At 40.7% G+C, this 16,334-nt stretch overlaps 2 protein-coding genes across 2 annotated transcripts; both read left to right on the top strand.

Annotated features, from left to right (window-relative positions):
• Positions 1–804: 804 nt before the first annotated feature.
• On the top strand, positions 805–6,771 carry LOC108103189 (SET domain-containing protein SmydA-8). Its single transcript, XM_017208576.2, has 2 exons — positions 805–1,910; positions 5,874–6,771. The coding sequence occupies exons 1-2, from the start codon at positions 1,059–1,061 to the stop codon at positions 6,522–6,524; spliced, it is 1,503 nt and encodes a 500-aa protein (XP_017064065.1). The 5' UTR covers positions 805–1,058; the 3' UTR covers positions 6,525–6,771.
• A 3,770-nt stretch (positions 6,772–10,541) lies between these two features.
• Positions 10,542–16,067, top strand: LOC108103126 (dihydropyrimidine dehydrogenase [NADP(+)]). The gene is made up of 5 exons (XM_017208494.1): positions 10,542–10,704; positions 12,132–12,188; positions 12,786–15,590; positions 15,659–15,816; positions 15,885–16,067. The coding sequence occupies exons 2-5, from the start codon at positions 12,144–12,146 to the stop codon at positions 15,970–15,972; spliced, it is 3,096 nt and encodes a 1,031-aa protein (XP_017063983.1). The 5' UTR covers positions 10,542–10,704; positions 12,132–12,143; the 3' UTR covers positions 15,973–16,067.
• Positions 16,068–16,334: the final 267 nt, after the last annotated feature.

Here is a 16,334-nt window from a genome sequence, read left to right as displayed (position 1 = left end):
TATTAATGATAAGCAAATTGAAAAATGTTTAAAATAAATAACATTTGTAGAAATTAATTTAAGCAAAAGCAGCGTTGAGAGTTTATCTCGAACCTAGAGAAAAATATAGAATTGCATTTAATTTTAACAAAAAGTTTAAAAACCGTCTTATCTTAGATGTAAAAATAATTAAGAATTGTTTCACCCACTTTAAGCCTAGCTAATTTCTATTTTATTACTTACTATAATTTTTTCCAAAAGGCTGAAAGAAGAAAATATTAATTTTAGCGGTAAAACTAAATAAAAATACATAAAAAAATTAAAAAATTAATTTAAATGTATTTGAATAAATTTCAAAGCATAAAAATATTTAAAAAAAAATAAAAATAATTAACAATTTTTAATAAATTTCCAAAAAATACAAAAAAAATCCTCAAATTAAATAAAATGAAAATAAATAAATTTCTTTAATACCCAGAAATTTGTACACCTAATTTGTTTTAGTGTTCCCGTCAAAAGAGACATTCAACATTGCGCTATTCATCAATCCATTCAAGTGGACACCAGGATTTCTTTGGGATTGTCTGGGCTCCTGCTCCCAGATCCATGCCACCGATCCCCCCACATCATCCTCAATCAGCACCCACCCGAAAATTCGGGAATCGGATCGCCATGTTCAGTTCAGAGAAGCCACATCATCGGGGATCTTCGTATTGCGCTCGGTTCTTTCGATCGTCGACAGCTTTTCGCATTTTCAGCTTTCCGCCGACTTTTCACATAAAAATCATGTAAGGCTGGAAAACGGCGACAGTTTACTCACGGCAGTCGCGAAATAAACGCTGCAAGCGAACCAATCCGCTCCCAGTTAGTTCAACGGATCAGATATAGCCAGAGATCGGGTCGAGAGATCCTCAAAAGTTGAACAAAGAAATAAACGGTTTTTAATCCATAGAAAGTTTATAGAAGATCTGGATAAAGAATATCCATAACCCCGTTGTGATTATCTTTTTGTTTGAGTGCAATTTGACCTTTCGGTTTGTTTTTTGTGTGACGCGTCCTCCGTTAACCCCTCGAGCAAGATGATCTGCCCGAAACGCACCTCGGAGCTGCTGGATCTGCATTTGGCCCCGTTTAAGGACAAGGATCCAGCCTGGGAGATTGGCGTGTCTAAGATCGCCGGCCGTGGAGTAGTGGCCACGCGCAGCCTGAAACGCGGCGAGATCATCTTCCGTGATAGCCCGCTCCTCATCGGCCTGGCTGCCCACGAGGAGGACTCATTGAATGCTTGCAGTGTGTGCCTGAAAATGTTGCCGGACACGCGGTTCATGTGCCGCCAAGGATGCGGCCTGCCCGTCTGTGCCCTGTGCGCCAAAAAGAAGCAGCACAAGAGCGACTGCGATCTGTTCAAGTCCTGGGGACCCAATGAACCAGACGTGGCCAACTCGGTGATCATCCGATTGTTGTGCGTGGCCCGGGCCATTAATCTGACCAAGGAGCAGCGTGACTTGATCTACTGCCTGCAGGCCAATCTGGATAACAATCATCGCACCGAGGTACGCAATGCAGCCAAGTGCTTCAAGAACTTCCCCACCGACAAGAAGCTCATCGAGATTATGAACCGCACCGTGGCCGTTCTCAGGACCAATGGATTCGACAAGACCACCGACAGGACAAACGACAATCAGGAGTTCAACTACCGTGCCCTGTATCCACTCTTCGGCGTTGTCAACCACGACTGCATTCCCAATGCCTACTACACGTTCGAGGAGAAGACCAACAACATGATCGTCCGCGCCGCCGTCGACATCCCTGAGGGATTCGAGGTCACCACCACCTACACCAAACTCTTCACCGGCAACATCGCCCGCCATCTTTTCCTCAAGATGAAGAAGAGCTTCACCTGCAAATGCTCCCGCTGCTCGGATCCCACGGTGAGTTTGTCTTCCTACAACCTTTGTACTAACTTCATATTTAATCTTGATATTAGGCGATAGGAATAGGAATATAAGAAAAAAGTGATCTTTCCTAAAAACACTTCTACTATGTGATAGCTCCGATAAATTTTTCTCTATCAAGTTTTGATTGTCGTAAATCGATGAGACAGTGTGCCAGTGTCCTTTGTGACAGTGTCAGTCTCCTTTTTTGAGGGGGTTATCTTTAGATCTCTTGTAAGACAAAATATTTGTAGGTAGATATCCCTCTATAAAAGAGATCCAAAAGATTTGCCTCTATTACATTGACCTGCGTATATGATAAAAACGTATTTGATGATTATAATTGAAATAAAGTTTAGATATTACAAGGAAGAGGATAAGTTTATAAGTCCCATTAAAAATATAATCCTTAATTAGATACGACACCTGATACGACCTGATACGACAACAACATAAAAGGTGTTAAATGGTTGAGTTATTAGTGGAATTATTAACTAATTTATTTTTGAAGTTTGCTTTTTGATACTCAAATTGCTTTTTAACTTTAGGACACTGTTAGGACACGTTAAAAAAACGTTTCACGAGATTACGAAAATCAAAGTTGTATAAATTTACTCATATTTTTTAATCATATTTGTTAAATTTGTATTTGTATTACATTTACTTTCTTAAAAGAGTGATCGATCTTTAGAACTTTGTGGATTTTCCTAGATAAATATCAATGCGTAGAATATTCCTAATGTTAACTTAAATCGTTAAAGGCATATTAATTATGTCCCTAGTCCCTAGTATGATTCCTAACAATCTCTTTGTGAGTTAAATAATTCCCTGCTTATGATGATCACTCCAAAGAACACACTTTCTGACCAGAGATCTGCCCTTACTCATCCAACAATCCCTGTGATGATCGATGGGCCAGCTGAATAAACTATTTAGCCAATTAGGCAAAGAAATAATCAAACATCTTTATAGCTTCGTTTGAGGTCGGCATTTGCGGACTGAAGTGCCGTGCTCCTAAAAGATTTTCATCCATTTTTGGGCCATACGATCGATCAAAAGAAGACAATTTCCCAAGTTCGCGATGCTTTTTGATTTTCACCGCAATTGTTTTTGGGGTGCGAAAAGTTTCATTAAGGATTTCCTGTACCCATCAAAATTCATCCGAAAACAATTAAAGACTCGCGGCCAGATCGATTTTGGCCACTATTATTACAAGTTTTGGGATTTGTGTTGTTCTTGGCCATCGATTGATTTCCTACGCGATGTTCCGATTTTTTTTTCCTATTATTCCCCCAATTTTTATTTTCCAGGCGCAACAAGTGGCAAGCCACATAAACAACAATAACAACAACAACAACAACAAAACATGGCTATAAACAACTTTGTTTATTTTTAACAGGCCGAAAACAATTCAATTAAATCACAAATAAATAGATGGTTTCAAAAAGCTTTTTAATTCGCTTGGCAATTTTTTTCTTCTTTTTTTTTTTTTGAAATTCCTGAAAAAGTTGAAAACCCCAATTCTCGGTTTTCATATCTGTATATATGCATAGATATATATATTCATATATATATGTCTTGTGGCATTTGGTTTTCGTTGGAATTTTCAGCTCATATTGATTTGATTTTGATTTCTTACGATCCCCGCTCGCCCATTTTCATTTTTGTGACATTTTTTTTTTGTGATGTTATCCGACGGATACTTTTTATTCTCCTCGGTTCGGCTGTTGTTCTTTTTGTTTTCATATGCATATAGAAACAGATTTTCGTGGCCATGGCCAACACATATAGCGCCTCGGATCGTAATTTCCCGTTTGACATTCGCCGAGAATGCGAATGGCACAGCTCAGAGGCCAAATAATGAAAACTGCCGGGCCAGAAAAGCCCTCGAAATTGGATTAATTTAAGCCATAAAGAGAGTCCATTGACGGTGACTTTCTGTTGTAAATATTGGCTGTTGGCAATAAAAACTAAATTTAGACTAAAAACTAATATTTAGTAATTATTAACGGTTGAGAAAATATTGCAAAATATTCATTATACAGGTGATATATATAATTTAGCAGGTGTTTTCTTAATTTAAACAGATTTGCAAATTTTGTGGGGAAGTCTTTGGGTTATTTCACCTGAGAAATATTATAAGGAAAAAATTGAATATATTGGATATTTATTAACTTAAATCAAGCTATACAAATTCAAGCTATACAAAATTTTGAAAAGTTAGTAAATATCCCAGTAATGGAAAAAATTATATTTATGTTCCCCTGTTTATTTTTAGTTCATTCTTCTACTTTTGTGTAGTGCCATAATTTGTATAAATATATATTTCCTTGGTGTTTTCATTGCTAACAGCGTTTTTCCATTTATCAAGTCTACATCAATTGCCCATTTGTTAAGTGTCAAAAATAGCCGCTGTTGCTAGTTGCCTGCCCTTGACTGTGGCACGTGTGGCTCTAATTGATTTAAAATATAATTTAAACGATAGTTCAGCGAACTGCTACTAAACGGATTTTAGTTTTCATGTTTTATGCTTGGGTTTTCCCTGCTCCGAGTGGTTATGATCAGATTTTCCGCTTTTCCGAACTTTAATCTGGAATACTGTGGGCAAAAAGCATATCTTAGGTATAAAAAGTAATGAGATTTGACAAACATATTTGTTATTTTAATTTCGCATTAAATTAAATTGAAGTTTTTGAACTTCCATGACTATTTCTTACAAAAATACCAAACAAATCACCTTTTTCAGGTATCCAAGTAATAACTTTTCTCATTTGGCAAAACTTAAACAAACGTTTTTTTAAAATATATATCAAAAGTGTGGATTTTTATTGTCTTCAGTGCAGTCTGCGGATCGGAACCATTAATTATCCGACTTAATTTACGAGCAAGCAAATTGGGCGAACGATTCGGATTGAGAATTTTATGGAGATGACGTGGCCGCGGACGACCGACATCCTTAACAACCTGTGTGTGGATATTTATCGATCGCACGAGCGAATATTAAAATATTAAAAAACGCACACGGAGCGACAAGTTTTTCTTTATTTTCTTCTATTATTATTATTTATATGTCAATCTCGCGGATCGGCGGCGGATATATAGCCAAGCATCTTTATATCCCAGATACACGGCGATCACTTGTCGGAGCTTCTTCAATCCGTCGAGGATTATTTTTAGCTGGAAACGGAATAGCAATCCGAATCGGAATCGGAATCCCAGAAATGCGAAAACGCTTTTCATTAGCCGAGACATTTGGCCCCAATGATTCACCCGCCAAATATCCAAAGTGTTGTGCCAGTTCCCGAGTGATCGATGGGCTGGCAAGTGTACCGATTACCGATTCGATTGATAATGATGTGTCTGTCATCGGATAATATGGTCATAAATTAGGGGGGAAGTTTCAATGGCTGGTCCTTACGGTAATATGTTCTTGGAAAGGTTTTATTATAGTTTTTTGATACAGGTTTTGGATATTAAAGGGTGGTTATTATGTCTTGAATATCATGGGAATATCTTTAATAAAGTTTTGTAATCATGGAAAACAAATGAAGTTATAGAAAGGACCTCTACAACCTTTATAAAGTTCAAAGAAGCTATATATTATGAGCTTATATTGAGTACCCTTGAGGCCTAGAGAAGACTAACATAAGATTAAGGTATCCCTTAACTTAAGCCTTTAAACTTAAAACTAAACGATATAAGCCAGGCTATTGGCACGGCCAATGGACTTAAAGACCACCCTTTTTTAAAGTTCTAAAATAAGTTTGACATCGTTACTAACTTTAATAATGATTTAAATATTTATTATTAATTATTAGATTTTTAAGGTATTTATTGTAAAATAATATTGGAAACATTTTTTTAGATTTTTCATTAGCCAAAAATAAGTCCAACAATAATTACAATATTTAAAAAATTTTCCTACAACCTCTAACCTCAAATTCTTCCTTTTGATTGCAGGAGAAGGGCGCCTTCATCTCAGGCCTATACTGTCGGGACACAAACTGCTCTGGCCTGGTGGTGCCTGAAATCTCCGGCCTGCCGCATCCTAATTGGAACTGCCTGGAGTGCAAGCAGAAGTCCACGCATGCGCAGATGATGAAGTCGCAGGACTTTGCCAGCGGAGCCATCAATGCCAAGGCCAATTCGAATTCGCTAAGGACCCTGGTGCAGTACCTGAACGAGAAGAGCGACAGCTTCATCCCGAACTCCAACTATGTGGTGATCGATGCCAAGATGTCCGTCCTGCAGCGCCTGCAGCAAGGACGCGAGGATTGCTCTGAGGAGCTGGCCAATAATACGCGACTACGCTATAGCCGTGACATCACCCAGGTGATGGACAAGCTGGGACTGGGCGATAGCCTGCTGCGCACTCATCTGGAGGAGCAGCTGCGTCGCGAGGAGGAGCGTAGGGCCAAGCGGCTGGCGGATGAGGCTGAGAAGCAACGAAAGCTTGCCGAACTCCAGGCCAAGGCCGCCGAGGCTGATAAGCTGCTGGAGGTTCTGGAGAAAGAGCAGGCTGAGCAGTCAGAGCAGGCGGCCACAGCGGCGGGCACAGCTGATCCTCTGACGGCCCCTGCTCCTCCGCCGACCGCCACTGAGCTGGCTTAGATATTCGCTGTATCCAGCCTCATTTTCCGGAATTCGAGTGGGTTCTTTGATTTGAATTTTCCAAAGAATAACGATTGCAGTGATAAATATAATTAGCTGAGAGCTCGATTCCTGAAAATGCGGGCTAAATATGTCTAGTCCCCCAGCAGTCCTCTGGCCACCTCTCCTAGTTCTGTGTTGTGCGTACTAAACTAAATAATCGTATCTGTATTTGTATTTATTTATTTATAATAAATTAAAAATTATACTCGACGAGTGCTAATTTCTTGGAAAAGTCTGCCAAAGATCTGTCTGCCCGTTTCGACTTTTTTCGGGGCTTTAAAATCGTTTTGTCAAAACGTTTTTTAATCCACCTGGCTAGAAATATTTCTGAAATCATAACGAAAATATTCTGAGTTAAGAAGGGGTTCTGCTGAGATATTTCTTGGAGAGATTATAAATACATTCATTAGTTCGTTGAGCCAAAATGTTAATGGTTAAGACGTTGACCTACTCTTAGGAACCTACAGTTTGTATTTAGTATAAATCGTGTTTTTATATATGATATATATAGAAAAGCATATAGAATAAGAAGCTTAAACTTATTGAATTTGATGAATAATAATGACAATTTCCTAATTACTAAAAGTAGGAACAGTAAGTACTGTGAATGTTTTCGAATAAATCAAAGTATTTAAGCCTCATAAACAGGGAAAACATGAAAGCATATACAGATTTATGGGATCCTTAAATAGTTACATCTTCAAAAAGTAAGTCGAGGACCGGAAACTTTGTGTGATCTACTCATAAATTTGTTGCCATTTAATTCGATTTGGCTGCCTGGCATTTGTTTTATTTGCCATTAAAAGTTGCAGTCGACAGGCGACTTTGGGCGACCGTTAAAGCTGGCGGCCGTATCTATTTTTGATCGCCAGGCCAGGCCAGCGACGCCTTCAGAACCGCCTCCCGCCGCTTTACGATCGAATATATATATATATACTTGGATTCAGATTGAAATTAATAAGTTTATATATGTATGGGCGGTTGTCTAATGGGAATTGGCCATTTGCCGCATTCAATATTCGATTTGATTCAGTTTTGCCCCAGTAAACTGCTCATTAAATCGAAAATCGTGTACATGAAAATAATTAAATAAATCTCTCACTGCCGCTGTGGAATTATCAGAAACATATTTCGGCTCCTACCAGCCATATGGATATAGATTCTTGTTCAGTTCGGCTCCACCTGTCTCATCAATTTGTTCGAAAGCCCTAGCCTTTGCCAGTGTCATCTTGTGATCTTAATGAATGGCAGTGCGAAAAGATATAGTAAGACGATGTATATAGTAAGGTATAGTATGGTATAGAATACATATATCTGTATTTGCAATAACAATAAAAGCTCGTCGAAAGCGGAGCGTAGCCAAACAAATTTGAAAACGCAGAAATCATAAATAAAATAATAATAAAAATGCCAATAAATTATGCTGCATATAGCCGAAAATAATGACCCAACCGAGTGTATCTATCCGTCGATCCAGCTCTCTATCTACATCTACAGACCTATCTATCTAGCATCTATATGTCTAAATATCTGCTCTCTATATCGTCTGTATCTGCACTGACTTGTCGCCGAAGAACTCAGGGAGCTTGTCGCATGTGGCTGTTCTAATCACAAATGGCTTTTAGCCCATGTCATTTTCTGGGATCTGATGGGGCAGGTGGAGAGGTGGATGGTGTGCAGTCGGTTCCACTTTGATTAATTGCACGCGTTTTCCATTTCCCTACAATACATTTGTCTGCCCAATGGATACCCTCTGAAGGGAGTTGGAGTGGAGTATACTGGGATTGTGTTTAAGTTGCTATTACTTGGAAATAAAAAATATAAAAGCAAATGTGGATTGTTAATTATAATACCTATTATTATTCATTATTTGATACATAATATCATCAAATATTTTTAGAAAACAAATTATATTCCATAAACCAGATCGATCCTTGCTTCCTCCATTTTCTAATAATCCAAATGATCCGTAAAGGCACTGCGCCTTCACTCTTGATTTCCTTGGCCCTCCGTCAGAGTGTCACATCTAATGCTTGTATGTACAATAGTTTTAAGATCCCGCCCACTAGATGAGTGAGCGATGTGACAATGGATCTGACAATCTGTCCGGCTAAATCCTAATCCGCTGTCGAAAAGGGGAAAGCGAATGGCGGAATCCGCCAGTCAACACGTTCCGTCGAGACGCAACAAATTAGAATTTTGGCATGCATTTCGAATGTAATTTATTAACCGCCTGCATTGTGTATTAATTAAGCGCTCTGATTTACTACGAAATCATGGCTGGGTAGACGGGGGATGGGAGATTGGTGGATCTTGGGGCCCCCAGTCGAGTATAATTTATGCCTTTTTAATGGGCAGCTTATGGGGGGGCTGGCCGACTGGCTGGGCCCCCTTTCCGGGGGCAGAAAATGTAAATGCGACTGCACTTTTCTCGGCTCCCGTCCAGTTTGTGCTCACCCCGTTAAGATTATCCCAAGTTTATGGCCAATGTCATGTGCCACTGCCAATGGCACTTGGCACTCACAATGTCCGCAAGCTAATGGCCCAAATGATTAGAGCTTCGTAAATCAAGGTCCAGACACCACAAGACTTGACTATCCGCCAGTGATCGCATGGCCCATAAACATCTTCATATTAGTTTGGAAATAAGTGTACGTGCTTGGAAATACATGTATCTGAGTAAGATATTATTTAGAGACTAAAAAATATGTTATATTTGGGGCATCTTAAGGACACAGAACCTCGTGTAGTCTCGCGAATATAAAATTTTAATATATTTGATATATTAATATTAATATTTAATACTTCAGGGGTTAGTGTAAAGGCTGTCAGTTAGGTCTCATGTTATTAAAAATCACTTTCGTAATATTAATTTACGACATAAAGTTTAAATGTTGATTAAAAGAAACCTCCCAGCAGCTACCCAAATGCATACTTTTCGGCTAAGTTTATGCAAATACCTAAGCATTCTTTTGGGCTACCTTTGACAAAGTTCAGTTAAGCTACAGTAAGCTCTCCAAGTTGGAACTATAATTTAATAAAATATAATCAATATTATAAAAAGAAATAAAAACTAAAACATTTTATAATTAATAATACATATAAACAAAATAAATTAAAACTATACTTGTGCTTTGATCTGAAGAACAGATTCTCAATACCAATGAATAAGTAAACATTTAACATGAATAATAATTTGGTTGCCTACATAGAAATATCATAAAAGGGGAACACACTCTACTGTGTTTACTGTAGTACTGTTACATGTAATGTTTTTACCGTTTCGAATCAGCACAAGAGCGAAACTGAGAGAGAAAAATAGATAAACAATGCAAGAGAGGCGATCGCTTGACACGCCTTGAAATCCATTCCTTACACAGAAAAAATTTGATAATACTATCTTATCTCAAAGATACATTAAAGGTATATCTAATATTAATTCTGCTTAGCCATGTTGCCTTTAACAAATATATCTCCTGAACACTTTTAAAATTCCAAATACGTAGATCTCTATCTTCGGTTGATTACACATTTTTTTTCTTAGTGTTTAACAATGTAAACAACTAGAGCCAGTGTTTTGCAAGTTCGACAAAGACGTTTGTATGTCTTCATGGGCGTAGGATGAATCTTTACTTTATCTTTACCTGTACTTGGAGTAAAACTGATAACTCTCAATAAATAGAGGTTTATCTGTAAAAATACATATAAAGAGCAGCCTGAAAACTTAAAAATTACTTACATTTTTATTAAAGAATAAAATAAGAGTTTATGTTGATTTTTACGGATAGTCCAGAGCCCACCCCCATTTGGCACCTTCGGACACCCCCTTTCTGCGCCTCTGTGCAATATATATATGTATTTATTAGCTATGAATATGGGGAAGCTGGCGTTGGCAGCGACGTCGACTGCGACGCGGCACCGAGTCAACGTCGATTTGGAAATCGTTCTCCAGAGCATTTTCAATTTGGCGTTTCCAGTGTGAAGACCAATTTAAGTTTTTCGTGTGTTTTTCGTTGAGCTTGTGTACTAGTGTCAACCGATTTCTGTCGGTTAGTGCTAATATTTTTTTTCCTGTGACCAATAAAAAGATATCGCTGCAAAAGTGTTCATAAATTAACTAATAACGTTCCTTCAATCGGTATGTATTTCGGCCACTAATCTTAATACAATCGCACTGTTTGTTGGCCAAAAAAAGAAGAAAAAAACAAACACCTATAGAAAAACACAAACGAAACGAAACCCAATTTAAGCATAAGCAGCTCTGATTCTGAACTTGTTTTTCGCATTTCGCCATTAGCATATATACCTATTTTTTAATGAAAACATATTCAAAAACTTGCCGGACCATAAAGCCAAACTGATAATGGAATGGGCATGAGGATGGGTATGGTGATCTGGGGGGAATGGGGGCGGCTCAGGGAGCAGCTGGGGGCTTCAACTATTATGTCAAAAATAATAAAAAATTCTAATCAGCGGTAGAGTGTGTGCGGAAGCGAGAGGGGGCGAGGTGAAGAGCGAGAGAGCGCGTGTTACAAAAAATATGGATTGAATTGAAGTCGATTGGATCGCACACACACATGCATATATAAGTGTGTAAGCGAAGGTCTGTAAATTTAAGCTCTTCATTTGTGATTAAATAAAAGTTTTTTACAAAAATTAAGGTGGCTTTAACTGTGATAATGGAAATAGAAATAACTATTAACTTATTAACCCATTAAACAGAAAATTTAACACTGTTAATTTACTTATTTCAAAATATTAAACATCCGCCTTTGATTTAAGTTTGATTTGCAAGTAAAACCAATATTTAAATGCGTATTAATGTACAAAGTAAATACAAAATCATTTCGAATAATCTAAAGTTTACATTGTAATTAAATTAATCAATGAAAAGATACTCTAAAATCAGACCAAAACTACATTCATTGAGTATAAACTTTTGAATTGAAAAATAAATAAGAAGATACATTTTGGTAGATTAATTTAGATTTATTTATTCAGATTGTTGTACTTAAGCCGTTAAAAAATAAAATACAAACATACATAAATATTTACAAATAAACTTAGATGACTTATAAAAAAACATTTTTAGAAAAACCGCTTCGAATTCTAATATACTTTGTGGAAATAAAAAGAAGAATTTCTAGTTTTTGACCAATTATCGCTGAGAAGGAAAAAAACAAAACGGGCCCCCATGATCGTGACCTTCACCCGTCCCTAATCTTCGCTCTTCGAGGGGTGGCCCCATTTATTTCGGGGCGAAACTATTTGAAGAAGCACATAAAAAACCGGGGTGGTGCCACTATGTGTTCCATAAAACCCCCTAATCTCCCCTGGCCGTCGCAACCTTGACTGATAAATGATAACGCCCTTATAGATGATAAGACCTATGGAGCTATAAGTGTACATAGATACAGCGTCTTGTCCAGGATCGGTTCGAGTGGGGCTACGATAAGGCTCGCAGACGTGATTAGGGTACATAACGGTGCGATAGGGATTGTTGCTACCTTTCGCACGTGGCGCCCATCTATAATCCATGTCTAATAATCCCTGTTTCTCTTCCAGATAAACATCAAAATGAGTCCGCCCCAACTGCTGAGCAAGGACTCCCCCGACATTGAGGTAGGTCCAACTCTTACACTTAAAGAAAAGATGGCTAACTTTCATGTCAGATCATTAATTTCGTTTTGAAAATTCATTTTTGAATTTCAAATTAAATTTTCATCAATTATTTTGTACTGCAAATGCAAGAAACTTAAAGCTTAATTTTTTTCATATTTTTGTTTTATTAATCGATTTGTTAGTAAAAATTGTTTTTTTTTTAATTTACCTTTAGAAGACCCAAAGTACAATCATATTTTTTTAAAATTTTGTTTTGTTTTTGAAAGGTTTGTATCTGAAAAGTTAATTTTTAATACGAATATCTTAAGAACCAGTTCAGCGACCTCAGATATGAAAGTTTTGAGATCTTCTTAACAAAAAAACCTAAATTGCAAAAATAGTAAAGTTTGACAAACACACGTTTGACATTAAAAATAGTTTTTTAAATGTTTTTAATCCCTTATCCGTTAAATGTACGGCAAATTGATTTTAAAATAAAATAAAAAGTAATATCATTTTGATAAGAGTTCGAACTTCAAAGTATTCATATACTTTCTCTGATATTGATGATAGTGTTTATGATAAGACTGAAAAGTAAACGAAATCTTATCTTCTTAGGATCTGCTGTCGCTGAATCCCCGCGTGAAGACCCAGTGCTCGGTTGTGCCCACTAAGCAGACCAAGGAGAACAAGAAGCACTGGAAGCGTAATGCAGACCATGCGGCTCCGCCGTGCACCACGTTGGCCAACGACTTCTCGGACATCAAGCACACGACTCTGTCGGAGCGTGGAGCTCTGGAGGAGGCGGCCCGTTGCCTGAAGTGCGCTGATGCCCCGTGCCAGAAGTCCTGCCCCACGCAGTTGGACATCAAGAGCTTCATCACGAGCATTGCCAACAAGAACTTCTACGGCGCCGCCAAGGCGATCTTCTCGGACAATCCGTTGGGTCTAACCTGTGGCATGGTCTGCCCGACTAGCGATCTCTGCGTGGGCGGATGCAATCTTCAGGCCTCTGAGGCAGGTCCGATCAACATTGGTGGACTGCAGCAGTTCGCCACCGAAGTGTTCAAGAAGATGGGTGTACGCCAGCGGAGAACACCGCAAGCAGAGGCCAATCCGCTGTTCCAGAAAATCGCACTCCTGGGCGGAGGACCAGCCTCGCTGTCCTGCGCCACCTTCCTTGCCCGACTGGGCTACCGCAATGTTACCATATACGAAAGGAGGAGCTATCTAGGTGGTCTGAGTGCCGCCGAGATTCCGCAGTACCGTCTGCCCATTGATGCGGTCAACTTTGAGATCGATCTGGTCAAGAATCTGGGCGTGCGCATCGAAACCGGACGCTCTCTGGGTACCAAAGATCTGACCGTTCAGGGCCTCCTATCCGACGGCCATGATGCCGTCTTCGTTGGTATTGGTCTGCCTGAGCCGAAATTGAATCCCATCTTCGCCGGTCTGGAGCCCAGCAATGGTTTCTATACGTCCAAAAACTTCCTGCCTTTGGTGTCCGATGGCTCGAAGCCGGGATTATGTGCCTGCAAAGCCGCCGCTGGATTGCCCAAGCTACACGGCAATGTCATCGTCCTTGGAGCCGGAGATACTGCCTTTGATTGTGCCACCTCGGCCTTGAGATGTGGAGCCCGTCGCGTGTTCGTTGTCTTCCGCAAGGGATCGTCCGGAATCCGTGCTGTTCCCGAGGAAGTGGAGTTGGCGCGCGATGAGCGCTGTGAACTGTTGCCCTACCTGAGTCCCCGCAAGGTGATCGTCAAGGAGGGCCTGATCACTGCCATGGAGTTCTGTCGCACGGAACAGAACGACAAGGATGAGTGGGTTGAGGATGAGGAGCAAACGCAGCGCTTGAAGGCTAACTTTGTGATCTCCGCCTTTGGATCCGGATTGGAGGACCAAGACGTCAGAGAGGCACTGGCTCCGTTACAGTTCCGCGGCGAATTGCCAGTGGTGGACCGAATCACGATGCAGAGCAGTGTGAAACAGGTGTTCCTCGGAGGAGATCTCGCTGGGGTGGCCAATACCACTGTGGAATCGGTAAACGACGGCAAGGTGGCCGCATGGAGCATTCACTGTCAGCTGCAGGGTCTACCCTTGGACACCCCGGCAGCTCTGCCACTTTTCTACACAGACATCGACGCTGTGGACATATCCGTTGAGATGTGCGGCATTAAGTTCGAGAATCCCTTTGGTCTGGCTTCGGCACCGCCCACCACCAGCACGGCCATGATCAGGCGCGCCTTTGAGCAAGGCTGGGGATTCGTGGTCACCAAGACCTTCGGCCTAGACAAAGATCTGGTCACGAACGTCTCGCCGCGAATCGTGAGGGGCACTACATCAGGCTACAAGTACGGACCACAGCAAGGCTGCTTCCTGAACATCGAGCTCATCTCAGAGAAGCGCGCCGAGTACTGGCTAAAATCGATTGGAGAACTCAAGCGGGACTTCCCGGAGAAGATCGTTATAGCCAGCATTATGTGCAGCTTTAACGAGGCCGACTGGACGGAGTTGGCCATCAAGGCGGAGCAGTCGGGGGCTGATGCCCTCGAGCTGAATCTCTCATGTCCCCATGGCATGGGTGAACGTGGAATGGGTCTGGCCTGTGGCCAGGATCCTCAGCTTGTGGAGCAAATCTCGCGCTGGGTGCGTAAAGCGGTCAAGCTGCCCTTCTTCATCAAATTGACTCCGAATATCACGGACATTGCTTCCATTGCCGAGGCAGCACAAAAAGGAGGAGCCGATGGTGGATCGGCTATTAACACAGTCCAAGGACTAATGGGCTTGAAGGCGGATGCCACCGCCTGGCCTGCGATTGGCAAGGAGCAGCGCACCACCTATGGCGGAGTTTCCGGCAATGCAACTCGACCCATGGCCTTGAAGGCTATCTCCGACATCGCCCGCCGAGTGCCGGGATTCCCCATCCTGGGCATCGGTGGCATTGATTCCGGCGAGGTGGCCCTGCAGTTCATTCAAGCCGGCGCCACTGTCCTGCAGATCTGCTCATCCGTGCAGAACCAGGACTTCACCGTCATCGAGGACTACTGCACGGCACTAAAGGCTCTGCTCTACCTAAAGGCCAATTTACCGCCAGTCGATGGTCCCTTCTGGGATGGCCAGTCACCACCAACTCCGGTTCACCAGAAGGGCAAGCCTGTAGTTCGTTTGACCGGCGAGGGCAACGTCACGCTAGGATTCTTTGGTCCCTATCAGAGGCAGCGAGACCTCAAGATGGCTGACCTACGCCGCCAAAAGGGAGCTCTCTGGGATGCGGAGCAGGTAAAGAACACACCGGTGACGGCTGATGGTGCACCAAAGGCAGCTCCTAGAATCAAGGATGTTATTGGTGCCGCGCTGGACAAGATAGGGCCGTACAACAAACTGGACAACAAGCAGCAGAAGGTGGCGCTAATTGACGATGTAAGTTTATCTTGACTTAGAAAACGGCAAAGCCACATATCTAATGCATTACCTCTTACTTCTTCCAGGACATGTGCATCAACTGCGGAAAGTGCTACATGACATGTGCCGATTCCGGTTACCAGGCCATCGAGTTCGACAAGGACACACACATTCCGCACGTAAACGACGATTGCACGGGCTGCACACTTTGCGTCTCCGTGTGTCCCATCATCGACTGCATCACGTGGGTCTTAATAAATGCTGTGATCTCATTTTGATTAATAATTGTTCTCGCTTTTTCCGCATTTCCAGCATGGTGCCCAAGAAGATTCCACACGTGATTAAGCGAGGAGTCGAGGAGAAGACCTTCTACACCCATGCGCTCAGCCAGTGCCAGTAATTGTCCCTAGTTCTATGTGAAATTGATATTAAATCCCATCTATATAATTCAATTAAATACAATATGCAAATGCAGAAAATGTGCAATATTTTAAATTTTTAAATGAGTTTTAAATGGGTTTATATAATAAGACCATAAATATTCCTTGAATTGTCAATAATTCACAAAGGCCTATTTTTCTTCATTATTTTGAGATTAATTATTTATTAAATATGTAGAAGAATAACACCAAAGGATTACCATTAATAATTTACAAAACAACAGGCAAAAGACCATATTTATTTAAAAGTGGCGCGCAATTTTAACATTGTATGAACCAAAGCTTTTTATTCGATGTTCTTGCCATAAAAGATGGCAACTCT

The sequence above is a fragment of the Drosophila eugracilis genome, unplaced genomic scaffold (genome assembly GCF_018153835.1).
Source record: "Drosophila eugracilis isolate 14026-0451.02 unplaced genomic scaffold, ASM1815383v1 contig_649, whole genome shotgun sequence".
Classification (NCBI taxonomy): Eukaryota; Metazoa; Arthropoda; class Insecta; order Diptera; family Drosophilidae; genus Drosophila; species Drosophila eugracilis.
This window is presented reverse-complemented; position numbering and strand designations above follow the sequence as displayed.